Source organism: Folsomia candida, unplaced genomic scaffold (assembly GCF_002217175.1).
Source record: "Folsomia candida strain VU population unplaced genomic scaffold, ASM221717v1 Fcan01_Sc025, whole genome shotgun sequence".
Lineage (NCBI taxonomy): Eukaryota > Metazoa > Arthropoda > Collembola > Entomobryomorpha > Isotomidae > Folsomia > Folsomia candida.
This window is the reverse complement of record NW_019091217.1, coordinates 672,699-690,777: the sequence shown is the minus strand read 5'-3', so window position 1 is coordinate 690,777 and position 18,079 is coordinate 672,699. Positions and strand designations below refer to the sequence as shown.

Here is an 18,079-nt window from a genome sequence, read left to right as displayed (position 1 = left end):
AAGAAGGTGGTGAACCATTTCATTTGTGCACCACCACCGCCGTTTCACCTTTTGTACATCCACCAGGCAGCCAGGTAAAACTTGTTGGATTAAAATTACTCGGCCAAATAAAACCCACAACAGCTAGAGAGAGATAAATGATATGCATGTGAATGCGATGTAATAACGCCCCGCACTGATCTCGACACGATGGTGCAGAAATTCTTCTCTTTCTTTGTTTTTGGACAAAAGACAAACAACATAAAAATTATTATTTGTTAAAATGAAAGAAAAGAGCTCAAGCCGTTTTACGAGTTTTTAGTGGACGAGAGCTCACTTTCCTTGTCCGTCTACGTGCCTATCTTGCCTGATAAAAGGCGATCAGTGTGAGTTTAATCCTCGTCTTTACATGGATGTCTCTCACCCTTTGTATTGTTGTTACGAGTCGACAATGTTCGCGTTAATGCCTCTTCAGACAATGCAGGAGGAGGAAGAGGTCGGTCGGGATGTGCGAGCAGAAAAGTGATCGCAGGAGAGAGATTCCTTATTTGGCCGTGGAAAATGTTAATTTGTAATAGAGCCATTCACTTCATCGGAATTGTGTACTTGGAACCTTCACCATTGTCTTGTCTTCTTTTTTGGTGGGAAGAAGAAGGGATCCCTCATCACATCCATGCACCAGTCCGTCGCTATTTACAACTTATCGTCGATAGGGCCAGAAAATTTAATTGCAATGTATTTTGAGTCTGTACTAAAATCAGCAAACTGTGCATTTGCATTGGTTTGTGACTTACACGTTGATATGCAAGAGATCCCTTTGGAATTATCGTGACCAAATCATTAGGTGCTCCTCAGGTCCAATATTTATTGAATAGGATTGACTCCTCTGAGCGCATTAAATTTTACAGGTCATTACCAGATTAAAATGTTTGTCCGCTTTGTTCCATCCACAGATCGAACAGGATCTCACGTTGCAGAATACATGGCAGCACTATTGAAGCACGAGAAGAATACACACACAACCATGTCCAACATGACCGTATTGCTATCTATCTAGACTCTTGATACGGGATGAGTGGTGGTTGTGTATGACCAATGTTGTGTGTAATGCATTTATAATTCATAATTTACTGTAATTTAATACAAACATGAATCATTATTACTTTCCGATTTGGCAAGTCCGACTTTGGTTGCTCGACAAAGCTCCCCAACAAACACCCAAATTAAACTTAACGTTGGCGTTAATGGGACTAATTTCTCGAGCGAGTGGTGATATGGAGGAAGCAGTCGTCGTACTATCAGTCCTGTATTTTGGCCTGAAGCAGTGTGGCCGACGAAAACACGGCACAGACAGATTTTAGTCTGGTCTAATAGGATGCACATATATGTACGCTATATATCTGTACATATGTACGTACGCAGAAGGCAGAAGGAAGGTGGGGTCACTCCGCAGCCACCACAACTACAGATTAGACTCGATCGCTTTAATTAATGGCGTTTATTTTGCATGGATTCGCTGTTTATTATGGCCATCGATCGGTTCTTCATTCGCTCTTGAGGGGATATGATCTTCTGGTGCTCAAAGTATCAATTATTTGGTGTTGGGACGACAAATGTTGTACTCGTTGTTTCGCCTGGGGTCGTCTTTTGCTCACACACCATCCCTCGCATGCAGACCACAAATGTGATGTGATGGGGCCCCATAAATCCCTAATTGCTGTTTTGCGTAAAATGCAGAAAATTGAGCAATTTAAGCAAACAGCTTGCATTTTGATTGAGAGTTTATGCAAAACTTTCGAATTGTGAGATGCTATCAATACCATGCACATGAAGACTCGTTTTGAGACTGACCTTTGCAGAAAGTGATTCGCAAAGAGATGCGCGAATTCTATTAGTTGGCTTGTCATTGGGAGAGCGTTTCCTCCTCCGCTCTGCAGAGAGTGACATCTCATCTCAATCTCCCGTGGAGTGAAATGAACTCTGTCCTCGTCATCACGGGTCGACTTGGTTGGTATCATTATTGCGAGTGATCAGAGAGAAGGACTCTTGTCTCACAATAAGTTACATCATCTCAGCAACATTACATGACCCACCTCTTCCCAAACAGCGTTCCCACCAGCATGAGGTCAAGACTTGGAGCTACGTAACGACATCGACACAAAGCCTCCAAGAAAGACGGCCTCTCGTTCCTTGACAAGATGGTCATCATTAGATCCCTCTGCTCCATGTGCATCTATTCTCTCTCTGGTTTTGAGTGGAGTGTAACATGTAAAAAATGCAGAAGAAATAAATGGTGAGCTTGGTATTATATTCAGGAGGCGACAGGTATTTCCTCGTTATCCTCGTTCAACGAGGCGATTCGGCACGTAAATGTCCTTGCAATTTCCGTGACCGTTGTGCTCTAAAGTTTTATCAGCTTTATGGGATAAATTGATTGTGTAATTCATACCCCAAATTTTTCTCACCATTGCCAGCCAACTGTGACGACGGATTTCTTTCATAATCCAATTTGATGGAGTTGCTAACTACTCTTTACATAAAGAGTTACGCAAGAAATGCGACAGATGAGGTGACAATTGATTCTACACGCTCGAAACATGATTAAGAATTCCATTAGCAGAGTCTTTCAGTCTCTCCGAGACAGACATGCCCACTGGGTACACACCCAGTGGGCACCCTGTTCATCCAAAAATTTAAAGGTGGGAACCGAGTAATTGAAAAATTTAGATACTTTTGACTCTGCTTACATACGCACTTATTTGGTAGCTGTGGGAGGCTGATTTACATATTTTCTGGACATTTTGTAAACATGTTCTACATGTTTATGCACATACCAGGACGCACTCTGCCTCACAAAATTCATGGTTTCCAGAGGCTGTTTACACATGCAATTCATTTGTCTCCAGAGAATTGGAGTAAAAACTTCTTACCTTGCGAAATTTGTTGGGTGGAAAGTAGATCATGCTCATTGTTTTTCGACGACTTTGTTTTTTGGGTGCTAGGTTTATGGGCAGTTGATGTGCAAACCCACGCAGGTGAGATGGCTTGACGGTGGGAAATACGGGGAAAGCGTGAGAAAGTTACACAAGGCAAAAAATGATATGTACTTATGCGGCGAGGATGTGGTCTCCATACGTAAAAAGTCCAAAGGCTCTAATGCAATTACGTTGACTCCTGAGATCGGTTTGAATTCACAATTTACTCAAAAAGTTGTTACAGTTTAAAGTTGCGAATTTTTAGGACATTTACAAAATCTAATATTTGATATTTGCACAGAAATTCTCTATTTATTGAGCAGAAAGTTAAAAAAACAGGGGGGGGAAAGTTGGAAACTTGTGAAAGTTGAAACTGACAAAGTTTCCAACGACTTTTTTCTATTAAGACCATATGTACGTACGTATGACTTTGTGACACTTGTGGATTGTGACGAAGAAGGAGGACTGGACGAGGAAAGGAGATGACACAAATTTATTAAAGTTGAGTGAAAATTGCTGGTTCAGGATGATGGTGGTGTTACGTATGTACTTCTTTCAATCATAAGTTTAGTGTGTGTCCAATTGTTATCGTCGTCACATTTCAATTCGAGAATGAAGTGACTACTTTACGAGCCCTTTTTTCAAACTGTTGTAAAAGCAGATGAGGAATTTTATGATTATTTGATGGCTATATTTACCTCCTCGCGTGGACTCTCTCTTTCTGCATGTTGTGCATCCACTGCATAAATAAGACGAGCGTGTGTACGTACAGATTGTGGAATATTTAGCTAATCTCCGTCGTTGTGGCCGCCGCCGCCGCCGTTCGATTCTTCTTGAGCGGCCAACGGCCTGTCAAGCCTTATGCAAACAATGAAATATGATGATTGCGTCCAGACGACGAACAGAATTTATCACTCTTCTGCTCCTCCGCTCATGTTGACACTGCAAACAGGAATAATTGACTCGTCCTCTCATACTCAATTTCTTTGTGGTTGCAGATGATGACTGTGCGAAAGTTCAGTGTCCTCCCGTGTCACCCCCGTGTCCTGCAGACAGGTAAAGACAATTCTTCCAATCCCTCATTTGTATAGATTTGTATACGTTTGTTCTAAATATGGCCGGTGACCCCACTAAATATTCACTTGCTTGTATGTTTACTTTCTTATTTTTGCCATTTATTATCCCCCTGATTTCGACATGCCGTTTTCCTGTACTAAATGTGCGAAATGATCATGAAGAGATGAGCAATATTTTTGTGTTGACTTTTCCCTGCAGCTACAGGCTGCCCTCCCTCGTGGACCACCACCACCTCCAACACCACGCCCACCCAGAGGGGACACAGGAGGATGGGCTGTCTGCAGAGAAGCGCTGCTGTCCGGAGCAATCCCTGGAAAAGTGTCAGTGCATCCCGGGCCTGCATTGCTCCGCTCCCTACTGCCCCCCAGGCTCAGGCCCCAAACTTGTACAAAATTCGACACGAGAACCTGGGCGTTGTTGTCCCAAATTCCAATGCACGCCAAGTAAGTACACATACACATTTGGGGTATATTTATTTACTAAACTATTGCCATTCTGGTCGTCAAACTGCTTATTAAAAACAAACAAAAATACATATTTGCATATGGAATGGTTTCTTGGATCGTAAACTAAATGGGACATAATAATAATGCGGCGGGCTGAATTATTCGTTTGCGGACCACCCAACTAATGGTGGGGGCAGACGGCTCAGATTTCCATGCACCACGAAAAGCGTACGATTTGGACTTGTCACCATAAATGATTTACGGGCGTAATAATATCTCACTCGGTCTGCGTCCACATGTCCAATTTCCAGAGCATTTAGCAGCGAACCACCAACTCTACGGTGGTTGTGAAAGGCGAATACCTCCACCAACTAAAAGCCACGACCCTGGTCTTGCTATCAAATTAACCAATCTGCATGTACTTGACGCCTCCTTCGTCCGTGCCTGTGCGATAAACTTTTTTTTACCAAGTTGATGAAAATAGCAATGGGCATTAGGAATGGGTGTGAATGAGCACAAATTTGTACGAGTGGTGAGAAGACCACAAGTTTACACAAACTTTGATGAGATTTCACCACCTGCTGAAAGAAATTGGTCACACATTCAAATTGCAAATTCATGTCTTTATCACAAGTTTGAAACGAGTCGAACTAGTTTCCAACTTTCCTGTTATCATTGCTCATCAATGCATATTCAACGGTTGAACAATTTTGCAACTTTTGCAAAATTCCAGCACACTTAGATAGTTGCAAGTACAAGTTTTTTTCGTGTTATTATGCGAGATGTGAAAGAGGAGAATTACTTGGCTAGAAAATGAGAGGATTCGAATAGGAAATTTCGCCTCGTTTGTGATGAAACATCCCAATTATGCTTCCTTCTCTCCACACTGGAGGAAAGTGAAAGTCGTGGAGAAAGGCCGTTTCCGCATCCACCACCTTCGCCCGTCTTGCTTCGTTGTGTGTGGTGAACTTACTTTTAATAATTTATCGGATAATAATTATGACGTCTTGGCCAACTTTCTCTTGCACGACTTGTGCACGACTTAACTTTTTGTGGTCATAAATTTGAGATTAATTACTCGCATCGTGCCCACTCTCAGTGAGAACCACCACAGCTTGCTCTGGCGTGCATATGTATCATTCACACGGATGTGTATGGAGTGGAGGGGGTCGGACCAAGGGGGCCGTCCGGCAGCCTTGCGCGTCCCCTCAAAGAAGAAAGCAGCACCTTCATCCCAATTTATTTCCAAAGTTTTTTAGACTCTGAAATTAATCTGTACATTTCTCAGCGAGCGAGGGAGATGTCTTGCTTACTTTCTGGCCATGCTGTGGAGTGGGAGCAGGGTGAAAGTGAATGCGTGGCTGTGAGATCCATTAAAGTTTCAAAGGTGAAGTAATGGGATAGTTTCAAGGAGTGTAAATATTTAATGAAAATCGGGCCGGGCAGAGCAGACCTCATCATCATCATCACCGGTGGTGGTGGTGGTGATAATGATAATGAGGATAAGTGGGACAAAAGCCATAATAAAGTGGGAGTAAAGTCTCGCACTCTGTTTAGAGCACTTACTCATTGATTCCCATTCCCAGAGGAACACAATCTGTAAAGAGAAGTGAATCAAGTATGTGATGAGAAATCTTTTTACAGGTCCGGTGGAAGTGGACGAGTTTCACCAGGGCTGCAAGTACAATCGGCGAGACTACTCGTCGGGAGAAACGTGGTCGAATCGGGAGGACTGCTCGGAATGCTTTTGTCACAATGGAGGTAAGGTCAGGTTGTTTGGAGGGACTAGCTATAGGGCTCTTTTTGTTTGTTGAAGGACTTTCACCCAGCCAAGGAAGGCTGACTGGGTGCTTTGAGCCCTTTGCAGGATGGGGGTAGCGATCTCCATTCCCATAATTGTGTGACACCACTGCCACAAAAAATGCACTAAAATACATTTAAATTTGTCTCCTAGTAATTTCGTGCAAGCCGATCAAGTGCGACGTGCCTCCAGGATGTCCACTCGCTCGCACTCCTCCAAACTCGTGCTGTCCGGTCTGTGTGGGTAAGAAACTAATCCGACTTTGGAGCAACAAATAAATCTTCATTAGCTAGAAAGATGACGATGATGTCACTCGAGTCGACGTGTCAGAACAAGGAAATCCTTCTAAGCAACCAAGAACGATGATGAACGAACAAGTCTTGTCGTGCCAATTTTAATACAGCCACGCCGTCGCTCTCCTTTCCTTACATCACTGCGAAAAATGGTTGAGCACTTCTAACAGTCCAATTAATTAATTGGTTTGTTGTGACTGGATTTTTTTGCGGAAACTTCTGTTGTGCGTCTTTGAGTAGGATCAACTTCAAGAGTCCTTGTTTGCTAAGAAAGGATGGATTTACATGCGTGTGCGTTTGTTTATGTTGGACGGGAGAGACTCGAGTGTCGCACCCCTCCATGCATGATATATCGTAAATCTTTGTAAATGTCCAAACCCTGGTAGAAAAGTCCGTTGGGAGTGTAAACTCGAGCCATAAATTTTGAATCGCGTTTGGTAAACTTGAAGGTTAATTTAGCGGATGTAGTTGACAAGTGTCGGAGTCCAGCGCTATGGTTTTCTTGCAGAGTGCGTGACAAATTTCAGCTTTCAAGCACTATTCGAAATTTTGGTGCAGAATGCCCTGCCCACCCATACACATGACCCCCACCGGTCAACCACTGGACCGACTTGGCTCATCTTCCAAATTAACTCCAAACTTTGTCCAATATACTTCTGTGCAAAATTTGAACCCAATTGGGTCAGTCGTTTGTTCTCAGGCATTCCATAAGCCTAGTAGATAAGTACATTTATTTGTTTTTTTTGGCAGTGGGTTGCACGACAGCATCGGGTGGGGTGTACAACAACTCTGACTCGTGGGAGGAGGGTAAGTTTCCATATTTTGCTCCGATCAAAATGCGTAGTCATAAATCAAAACCCCTGAACAGATCCCTGCACCTCCTGCACGTGCAAAGAGGGCCGCGTCCAGTGTCATGCAGCCATGTGTCACTCCACCTGCGACAACCCGGTCCACGTCCCTGGGGAGTGTTGTCCCCGCTGCGACCTCGTCAACGGTAAGTCAGTCATCATCAACAAGGATTCATTCAAGTCTGCACATGCACAAGTCATTTCAGTGCCTTTCGCATAATTGCATTGATGCATAATTCATCTCTGTCTGGCTGAGGCCCTTAATTGCATTCATTCACGTTGCACAATCTGATGCATATGGATGTTGGTGAATAGGAGGAGGTGACAAGGACAACTCGTGTCCCTTCCTGGACTGCCACCGACTGGATTGTCCCAATGGCTTCAGTCTGGATCGGATGGGCTGCCCAACGTGCAAATGTTCTCTCTCAAAGTTACAACCCACGTCAGGCTGCACAGACATGGCAGGGTGTGACCTCCATTGCCCCTTCGGCTTCTGGGTGAACGAGCAGCAATGTTCCGTATGCAAATGTCGCCAAGATCTCACGACGACGGAACAAGGACAAGGAGCAGGAGGCGAAGACGAAGGAGACAGGCGGGGAACGAGCAGTGAGAAGAATTTACTGCTTTCTCCGGAGAAAAAGCAATGTCACGTTTCAGATGGACTGCCACGATTCGAGGGTGAAGAGTGGACAGATAAATGTCGGCGCTGTATCTGCAAAAACGGGGTTGAAATGTGTACCCTCATTACGTGTCAGCCTCCAAATTGCGAACATCCCATTTTCTTCTCGGGAGATTGCTGTCCGCGTTGTCCAGGTTAGTACATAATCCTCCGATCCTCACAAGTATTAAATTCCACCAACTTTCGTGATAATAATTATTAATGCTCGCCATTATTTATTGGCGTTTCCCAATAAGAAGGAGAGGAATTTAATAATATTCCACTCTGTGGACGTTTTACTAGTATTCCATTTTAGTGATGGAGACCTTATCCATATAATTTTATGACCCCACAGACGAGCAAGTGGGCCACGTCAACTTTTCCATCTCGGTGTGTCAGTCGTCGGACGGGACGGAGCGGCTGGAGGGGGAGAGTTGGGGTCTGGGCTGCCTCCACTGCACCTGCCACCACGGCCAAGTACTCTGCGCCGCCCCTGATTGTCCTCCCACCCCGTGTCCACTACCCACCCTCACCACCCCTCCCACCAAATGCTGCCCCTCCTGCCCCCACCAAAATACCGTCACGACCAACTCCTCGCTAAATTCCAACTGTCTCTCGGACGACTCTCTCAAGAGCTATGGTCACGGGGAGACGTGGAAGGTATGCCTGGCTTTCTCCAATCAAATGTCCTGGTATTTATCACTGCCTTGTGAATTAAATTTCTCGGAGGAGAGTCGTCATAAAAGTTGTTCTCGTCGTAAAGCACGTTATCTAAAAATCTGTATTTGGGTCCTTGTTTGTATTTATTGCAGGTGGGAGCGTGTCAGAGCTGCGTGTGCAGTGACGGAGGGAGTATCCAATGCTTCTCGGTGGCAAAGTGTCCTCCACTCGAGTGTGACCGACCTGTTCTGGCCAAGAATCAGTGCTGCCCCATTTGTCTCGGTTAGTCGATTTCCACCAAAAATACATAATCCACTTCCTTCGACGGGAGGATCATATTTTTATTTCCGGACTCTGCTCTCTTTTTTTGCTTCCGCCCTCGATTTGATTTTCTAAGTCTCAACTCAGAGTCGGATCAGAGTAGAAAGTAAATAATCTCCGTCTCGGATACAGCTTTTTAAACTGGGCCCGTTTTTCCAGAGGTTATGACTTTTGAACTTAGGAGACTGAGATAAAGGACACGTGTACCACGTCGCTTTCACTTTCCATGTTTAGAACTTATCTCCGTTCGTACATGTGGAGTGAGTGTACAGCAGGCGAATGGCTGACGGGGATTTCAGCCTCGAAGCATGAAATTGCCTTCGTTCCAAAATGCGAACAATCTTTTGATTCAGTGCGCGAGTGAATTCCTTCGGTGTCTCCGCTTTCACGGAATTTTTGAGCCAGCATTTTATTTTGAATTGCAAGAACAATGGATGATCAGGCAGCCCCACAATATCGAGTTTTTTTTTAGTTTTCTTTTGTATTTCGCTCTTTGGAATCCATTTATCATGTTGGTACATGAGCCTAATGGGCATTTTTTGAACTGTCAGGCTCTTGATCTCTCTCGCTCTGTTTTGAATCCAGATATGGAAAAATGAATGGGAAGGCTGCTTTTTGAAATATTTTATCCTGCTCAAAATCCCATGTCCATTGACGAAATGGAGTGAAATAGATGCAGCTGGATTTTTGTATATCTTTGACTCTTGACTTGTGTTTCTCTCTCGCCGTCGGTGGGAGAAATATTGAAGCCCGAGAGCGAAATCCCGTATCGGGTGGTCTCAGCAGTGCGGTTGACATTTCCTGCTCAAGCCATATCCCGACAACGACTTGACTTCCTCCGGCAGATCGGGTCATTTGCGAATTTACGATTCCGGCGAGCAGTACTGTCATGATATCCCAAGGAAGTCCTCCCAGGAACAAGTCGACTTCCTGGTTGGTGGAGACTGAATATATCAGCATGCATGCATGTGCGGGTCATCATTAAGTGCTCACTCACACAATGCTGGCTGTCCTTTCTCCACAAACGGGACACACTCATCAAAAGCTCGTTAGTATGCAAGGGTGAAATTTGAAAAGGTCTCAGTTTTGACTTTTTCTAGGAAAAAGTGCCGTCTTTGAGTATCAGATTTCCGGACGGACTGACTGTGTCACTAAAGACAGCCTCCCTCCGGCTCGTGCACGTTCACATTACATGTGCACACTTAACAGTTCATAACTTGACTTTCTTCTGGGCAGAGGGATGTTCATGAACCTTGTCGTTTGTTGTGCAGGAGAATAAAAACGCACACCTGAATAAAATCAAAGTCCATTAATTTATTTGGCAGTCTGAGAAAAAAGGTGTAGCCTGGCGAATGATGTGGAGTGAAATGGGAGCTGGAAGGTTCGGATTCCCCATTGAGTTGCCAAATGTACGTACGAACGAGTCATATTTCTTTTGAACTTGTTGAGAAGAGATCAAGAGGGAAAGAGCACGTCTCTCTGCTTCCCTTGGTATAAATAATATTCAATTCACTCGTCCTCGTGCACTCGTCGTGTGTCAACTTCAATGGAATGGCCCACTCGCTGCTTTCTCTCTGTATTCATGTTACTCATTTATGAGGACCGGGTGTGTTCGACATATGACCGTCCGGACAAAACACCTACCCTGACATGGAAGGAATAAGAGCCCACATTTCACTTCCTTTTCACTCGAGACTAGCTCTGATCCGACTCGTAGTATCCAGCGCAGGCAGTGAATGGGACGCAAGAGAAAGTCTGACTTGAAAATTGTGGAAATCAGCGGAGAATCTTTCAACATTATGTATTCACAAATCCCTCGATCACGCTCTACTTTCTTCGCAAAAGGAAATGTGTAGAGTGCGCATATTAATTTGATGCAAATACGTAGGTGTTGTTGCACTTGAGGCAGAGTAAGCAGTATGAATGAGTTATGCAATACATACATGTGTAGCTGTAATATATGTGAAATTCCTACTAAATGTGTAGCCCTCTGTGTTGCAGATGACCTTCGAAGGCTGTCATCTGAGGAGGGGACGTCCCCTGAGCTGCATTCGCGGGGGATGGAGCCATACTGTGCCGTGCTGATCGGGATGGTGCTGGGACTGAGCCTGGTCCTGGGCGTCGTTCTCTTCCGTCAATGCGTCTGCCGCCGAGCTTGCTCGTCCTCCAGACTAATAAAGATCAAGAAGGCACCCCCCTCCTTCCACTCGTCAAACTCGTCGCAGGACACCCCACCCGTGACCCCCGACTGCTGCTACAAGTGCGACTACAACAAGTACTCCTCCTGCGCCCAGCTCTCTGAGCAGAAGCCCCTCTTCAACCCTTCCTCGTCCTCCTCCTCCTCCTCCGCCGGGGGTGGCAACAACAGTGATAAAGTCTGATCTTCTCCTCTCCTGTTCCAAGTGGCGACACTGATCTTTCAATGGTTCTAGAGTTTTGTGCAGTCTACAGATTGCAGATATTTATATCATCATCATCAAAAGTGTACCTCAACCTTTAACTCCTCGGCCCAAATCTCCACCATTAGTTTTCCGCCATTCTGATTGGTGAGCTATACAAATACATAAATATGTAGCTATATTTCCCTGCAAATTCTACCCGGCGTAGTCAAAGTGTGCATATACGATAGGATCATTACTCTTCTATTTTATTGACGTGAAATATATCCCACATCGGTCCTCATATCTCGTCTCATAAAAAATCCATGTAAATATTCACAAGTCGAACCAAACAAGCTACTGCAGATTTAAATATTTTCTACTACACCAATAATACTAATCATAATCATAAAGTATACACTACTTTTTAGGGTTCAACCAAATTGTTATGTAATAAGTGTAAATCAAACAATGGCTTTAATGTACACAAGTCCTCGCCCTGCAGTCAGTGCCCAACTCACGACGCACACAGAAGGTGCACGTAATAACAGAGGAATGATGTTTACAACTAAACAATTATCCAAACATCCATTCGACCTGTGGGGTCCATCCAATCCAATCAAAACTTACATCCTCTGAACCCTCAGACCTTTCCATTTTATTTCTCATGTAAGTTACCGTCTCTCGATGGATGGATGGATGGATGGAAACCTTCTCTGCGTGTTTAAAAAAAAGTTGATGGTGCTTCACAAATAGAGTTTTGTTTGCAATAAACCCAAACGAAGGTCCACATAAAAAAATCATGAAGAGTCGTGAAGGAAGGAGGATAACATGATTTTAAAACATCCACGACGAAACAAGTGTGCTCATGTAGGACATGCAAAGTGCTGCACACGGGGCTAAATAAATGAATATTATTCCTTGCAAGTCATGGTCAGAAGAAGAAATGGTTTCGCTCTCAGCTAAACTCGAACAAAGTGTATCATGCATTGGGTATACGCTATTTTCGATGTAATCATAGTCGATCGGATCACTCTCATCATTCTTCAGTGTGAGTAACATGTCATTTCAATATGCATTTGGAAGTTGGGTATTCATAAGATGCAAAAGTTTTATTTTTTCTGAGCGATACGATAATTAATAGATAAATGCATATATATGTAGGATTATTATACGACTACAGATTTAAGATGCATTGCAAATTATGTAAAATATTTAGGGGATAAGAAGAGTTGTTAATAATACGATAAATTAGTTCGACATGACACGTATTTGATGTCAGTTTGTGTAAATAAGCAAGTAACTAATGATTATTAGGTTTGGTGGGGGAAAATCTTCGTCACAGAGGTTTCTCCCTTGGCGAGAAGAGAGGCGAGATGGATGGTGTTGCTGTAAGATTGATGTGATTTTTTGTTTCTACTTGTGTATTTATGGATAAAAATATTATGAAGGAGAGTGAACTGCGATCTCATAATCATCGACATAATCTAATCTAACTTTAGCGGAGTAAGGAATCCGAAACCACGTTATTATAACTGTTATTATGTATTATGTATTGCTATTACTATTGTCATTGTTGTGTAAGTATGATGATGCGAACGAGTGGACGTGTACCAACAAATGCAAGCTATGTGTCTAACATTTTGTACAAACTAATATTCTCTTACGCCACCAAACTACCTCTTCTCCTCGGCTCATCCTCAGTTAACATGGCCACGTAGCCTGTAGCCCTACCCAAAAATGTCTCCAAACACTCTTAGTTATGTTTTCTTTTGCTAATTTACTCAGGAACTTTGGGGATAACTTGTAAATTCTGTCGAAAAATCAATGAGATTTTTAGTTAAGGAATTACCTCGTCTCGATATGATTTTCCCTTTCAGTGCTATTCGTACTAGTGACGAAGGAGATTGCAATGCAACTTATTTCTTTGTGCCTCAATGGCATCCACGTCGTTTATTTAGGTTCTTGATGCTGGTATGTTTTATGCATTACGTCGTAGAGAGGCAGAAAAATGCAGTAGAAAAGTTGCAACTTGTGTTCGAAATGTGATCTTGTAATGGAATAGTATTAAACGTGTTATTTAATGTATGTACGTACGTAAGCAGTAACTATTACAATACCGTTATCGTATTCTACACCCTAATTTATATACGAACACACACACAAACAACGTTGATAAGTAATTAAATAATTCAGTACATTTTGAGTGAAAGAAAACTATTATGATTTTAAAAGTCATTGGAATAAAGCTGTTTTTGACAAGAAAAAAGTCGTCTCATTGTGTGATATTTCCTCCCATAACGCACTTCTGCCTCACAGAAGCTCGTCCTCATAATGATTTAGTGAAACATGGGAGGAATTCACATAGTTATGCTCACCTGGACCTGAACAGTTGAACAGTTAAATGGATTGAATAATGCTCCACACGGCAAGAAGGAGGATAAACTTTTGCAATAAATATATTTTACACAACAGACTTGTTTTATTTATTTAATTTGAACTTTCAGCACGGCATTTTGGGGACAAAATGTACATATCTATGTGTCTTGTTACGTAAACTCTGTCTGCCCACCTGTGTGTGGTGCCTCTCTGGTATACGTAGTAGTCTTTCGGGGAGAAAGAGGAAAGCAAAATTGGTTCCAATGGTGAAATGCTAATCTAGTTGTGTACAAATGCGTCTAGAATACTTTCCTTGTTTAAGCAGAGAATATTGGTTCAAAAGTTTGCCGTGTCCGGAGCGTATGTACTTAGAAAGGCAATCCTGGTCAATCAATAACACGTTTTATTGTGAGACTTTTACTTTGCACACAAACATTGCCGGACCGAAGGAAAGATAAGATGAAGATGGATGTGACAGGCTCTTCTAAGCAGCACGAATCTGGTTTTGGTACACGTCATAGTCGTCGGTCGCTTCGAAGCCCGTCGTCACAGTTGTGTCCGTTTCGAAGGCGGTGGACGACACGGCCCCTTCGTCATCCGTGGTGCTCCTTCCTCCAGTGGACGACTTTGGAATCCTCGGAGTCTCGTTTTCCTCGCTATAAAGTGAGACAAAATCTTGCCCCTTCTGCTCCAAGGATCCATTTCCCTTTTTCTTTAGTCTAGGATCCGGAGGGGCGGTCCAGTACTTGACGGACTTGAGCTGCTTCTCAAACTCGGTCAACTCACTGCAAGAAAGGTGTGAACACACAAAAGGCATTTTGATTAGATCGCTTAAACTGTTAAGAGAGGTGTAGACTGAAAGTGAAGCATTTTATTCCAGGAGCAAAATTAGCCAATTTTTCATGTCTGTCGTATCAATGTCTACAAAAATTGGATTGCTTCATTAAACTTTTCCTTTCCAGAGATGACGGAGCGTCTCACAGCACTTTTGTGTTTACAGACTAGTGAATACTCTCCTTCTCATCCAGCATTCATACATAGTTGTACCCCAGCAAGTGACACACAAGCACTAAATATTTTAAAGTGTGAATTTGGAGGGACTTTTCGCTTAACTATGCAGTCTTTTGCTACACGGATAACATCACGTTAGATAAGATGAAGAGTGCGAGAGAGAGTTCATGAACTTCCGTGCTAAGTGCCAACGTAAATAAAGAGGGAAAAGACTTATTGGATGTTGATGTTGGTAATAAACGCTCGTTAACTAAATTATCCATCAAGGCGATAAAGATTAAATAAATGTGGACAACTCAAACACTAGAAAAATACGTCAAGTTGCGCTCTGTCCAATTATAACATCTCGTCTCCAATCTCCACATATTCCAGTCGCACAGAAGCACGATGCATATGCTCCATACATCGTACGGACGTACGTATTTACATGGCTGTGTGGGTGTCCGTAATCAAGTTTCAATTAAATGTGTTACATTGACATTCACACAGTCGCCTTCCTCCGCATGGACAAGGAGAGGCTTCATCCAGAAGTTAATTAAAAAGGAGTTTTGTCAATTGAGAAGCTCGCGCGTGGAGCATAATAAATAAACAAATGTGCATGAATATAAAGTCATCTTTCTTGACGAGCCCTGACTGAGATGATTCTGCTCCAAATTGCTCACTTTCCAAAACGGAGACAAGCTTGTGTGAAGTTAACGCTCAATTTGACTCGAACTTAAAATGTTATCATCATCGCTGGTTGCATGTGACGAAAAGAAATGTGGACTCACTTGCAGTAAATGTCAGAGTGCACGCCGGGCTGAACTGTCGTCCGAAGCAAATAGTGGAGCTTCTGCAACTCGCTGACCTCTCGCGTTTGAATCCTTTGCCGAAGGAGTCGAATTGCATGTTTCAAGGATTCCACTGAAAATATTTGGATTTCGATAAATTAGTAAACATCACGTTGGATGTATAAAAATGAGTACAAGCTGAAAAGGGGGCAAGTTGAGACTAGTGGAAACACTTGGCAGCATTATTCTGGGCCTTACCTTTGACAGGGTCTGGTTTGACCAGTCCGTCCTTTGACGGGAGATCTGGAAAGAGGTCGTCCACCGAGTCTCCCGTCCTTGGCTTCTCAAGAAGGAGCAGTTTCTTCTGAGACGTGCGTTTTGGTGGAATGTCTTTTCCATCCCATCCTCGCCTCGCTTTCGCCGTGGGGGAGTCGTAGGAGGACCGACGACGACTATCTTCCATTGTTGACGTCGCATACGCGTAGAGCTCAGCCACTCTCGAGTCGGACATGCTGTTGGCGAGGTCAGGGAAGCTGTCTCTCAGGAGATCTTCCACCTCTTGGAGGGCTGTGCTGGTCTTGTGAACCGCATCAGCCGGTGGTTTCGCCACGGACTTTTTCGCAGGGTCTTGTTGACCCTGGTCTTCCTCCTCAGCCGCAGCTGCTGCCATGTCCAGGGCGGACGAGGAGGAGGAAGTTTCGGGAGACGGGTCCGACTTCTTGGCAGCATTATTCTGCACCAGTGCACTCTCCAACTTGTTTATTTTCTGAAAAGAGACAAGCTTTTTCGAGAATGAGAAATGAATACGGCGTGATTATGCATGCATGGGCTGCGGAAAGGAGAAAGTCATCTCATCCTGCCTCAAACAATCTCACTCTCTCTCCCATCTCTGGCTGGAGCAATGCTTATTAAGTAGCAGAACACATACACAAGCAGAGCTTTCCCCATCATTCATCATCAAAATACATCCACATTCCACCCAGTTAGATCTTCATAACTGATTCGGCATTCATTTTTAAGGAGCAGACGGAGATGAAGGGGCTGTGCGTCGCTTGTCATTTAATTTAATTTGCCTAACGAACCTCAATAGATTTCTTCAAAGCCTTATTTTTTTCCTGGATCTTTTTATACTCGGCAAAGTCGAGCTTGGTTTGCCGTGAATGGAAGCCTCGCCATCCTGCCTGAATCTGGAAAATCAAGGAGGCAAATTCAGCCAAAGCCACATTTGCAGAGTTCACTTCGGATAGTGCTCAACACACAAATCACAAATAACGATCCTTCATTTAATTATGCATGCATTCCGTTTCTTCTTCTTTTTCTCCTCCTCGACGTCTTCTTACCTTTGTCGCTGCCTCGTTGAGCTGCTTTTGGTAAAGAATTTCCGCCTTTTCCTAAACCACACAGACACATGATTTAGATTCAAAACTTCCAAATTGCTCGTCAATGTCAAATTTAAATAGAAATTGTGTAAAGTATGAAGGCAATTGGGGATGAAACAAGAAAGCCGACGATGGTGAGAAATGACGTACTGCATTCAGTGCCAAATATGGGAACTCGCATCACCAACCACAATACAAACGCATTCATTTTGGAAATCTTACTACCAAAAAGTCTTGTACATACATATATTGCATGATAATTGCATTGCTTTGCTCTCACCTTCAAGATCTTGCCAACGCGCCTCCTCGCCAGGAAACCTCGGATAAAAGCCTAATTAATTAAAATGCATGAGTTGTAACTCATCAGAACTGTCAATAGGAGTCAAAACCCAGGCGAGAGGAGAGAAAAGAAATGAATTGGATGGGCCAAGCCATCCAAAAGATCAGACCTGAATCTTTTGAGCTGCCAAATGTAAGATTTTCATCTTAAACCGAGTGATGAATCCTCTCCACAGCGCCTGGATTTTCCGAGCTGCAGCGTACTGCACTCCTGAATACTTCTCCTCCCGTCTGGGGATCAAAAAGAAGATATCATTTACATGCAAATCCATGATTATGAATTGCATGACATAAGTCTGTGCATCCATGAGCATACTTGAGTCTGAGGTAGCTCTGGAAGTCCATGCTCCCTTGTTGTTGGAAGAAGTAGCTGCAGGGGGATTGCCACTCGGGCAGCCCAAACTTCTCTGACGCCGTCATCCCGTGCGTTGCAGCGTCGTCCAACTCAGGGCTGAGGAGGTCATCCGAGATGGTGGACTGGGTCAGTTCCGAGACGAGGTGTTTGGTTTTCTTGGGCTTCTTCTTAGACCCCTGGGAAGCGGCGTCTTTCGAGACTCGGGAAGCTTTGGGGACGGACTTGGCCACCTTCTCAAAGTTATCCGGAACTGTGGATAATTTCGAGGTTCCTTGCCCACGCTTTTTGACCATGATGATAAACAAGAACAAGAATGATATACATGCAATCAGGTCGGGATCGTTTCAAGCAAACTATTTTTTTAGGAATATGGAATACTTATTAAAACAGCAGATTGAAGGTGCATTAGG

General features: G+C 43.6%; 2 protein-coding genes and 1 long non-coding RNA gene across 4 annotated transcripts in view; 1 reads left to right on the top strand and 2 right to left on the bottom strand.

Moving 5' to 3' along the window:
- The window catches only part of LOC110859366 (cysteine-rich motor neuron 1 protein), a 78,012-nt gene extending 64,307 nt beyond the window's left edge, over positions 1 to 13,705 (top strand). For both annotated transcript variants that reach the window (XM_035859341.1, XM_022108314.2), the window contains 10 exons: positions 3,953 to 4,010; positions 4,230 to 4,474; positions 6,122 to 6,238; positions 6,432 to 6,521; positions 7,322 to 7,378; positions 7,440 to 7,565; positions 7,735 to 8,232; positions 8,433 to 8,737; positions 8,890 to 9,019; positions 11,060 to 13,705. In XM_035859341.1, the coding sequence (XP_035715234.1) occupies positions 3,953 to 4,010; positions 4,230 to 4,474; positions 6,122 to 6,238; positions 6,432 to 6,521; positions 7,322 to 7,378; positions 7,440 to 7,565; positions 7,735 to 8,232; positions 8,433 to 8,737; positions 8,890 to 9,019; positions 11,060 to 11,439 (2,006 nt within the window). In that variant the 3' untranslated portion in view covers positions 11,440 to 13,705. The remainder of the gene's footprint in view (positions 1 to 3,952; positions 4,011 to 4,229; positions 4,475 to 6,121; positions 6,239 to 6,431; positions 6,522 to 7,321; positions 7,379 to 7,439; positions 7,566 to 7,734; positions 8,233 to 8,432; positions 8,738 to 8,889; positions 9,020 to 11,059) is intronic.
- Positions 13,706 to 14,043: 338 nt separating this feature from the next.
- LOC118438743 lies at positions 14,044 to 16,301 on the bottom strand. The gene is made up of 3 exons (XM_035859448.1): positions 15,855 to 16,301; positions 15,597 to 15,729; positions 14,044 to 14,600 (listed from the first exon to the last, which is right to left on the bottom strand). Exons 1-3 carry the CDS (start codon positions 16,264 to 16,266, stop codon positions 14,300 to 14,302), a joined length of 846 nt encoding a protein of 281 aa, XP_035715341.1. The 5' UTR covers positions 16,267 to 16,301; the 3' UTR covers positions 14,044 to 14,299.
- Positions 16,302 to 16,950: 649 nt separating this feature from the next.
- LOC118438713 lies at positions 16,951 to 17,534 on the bottom strand. Its single transcript, XR_004837012.1, has 3 exons — positions 17,425 to 17,534; positions 17,256 to 17,306; positions 16,951 to 16,987 (listed from the first exon to the last, which is right to left on the bottom strand). It is a non-coding gene; the product is annotated as an uncharacterized LOC118438713 (long non-coding RNA).
- Between the last annotated feature and the right edge of the window lie 545 nt (positions 17,535 to 18,079).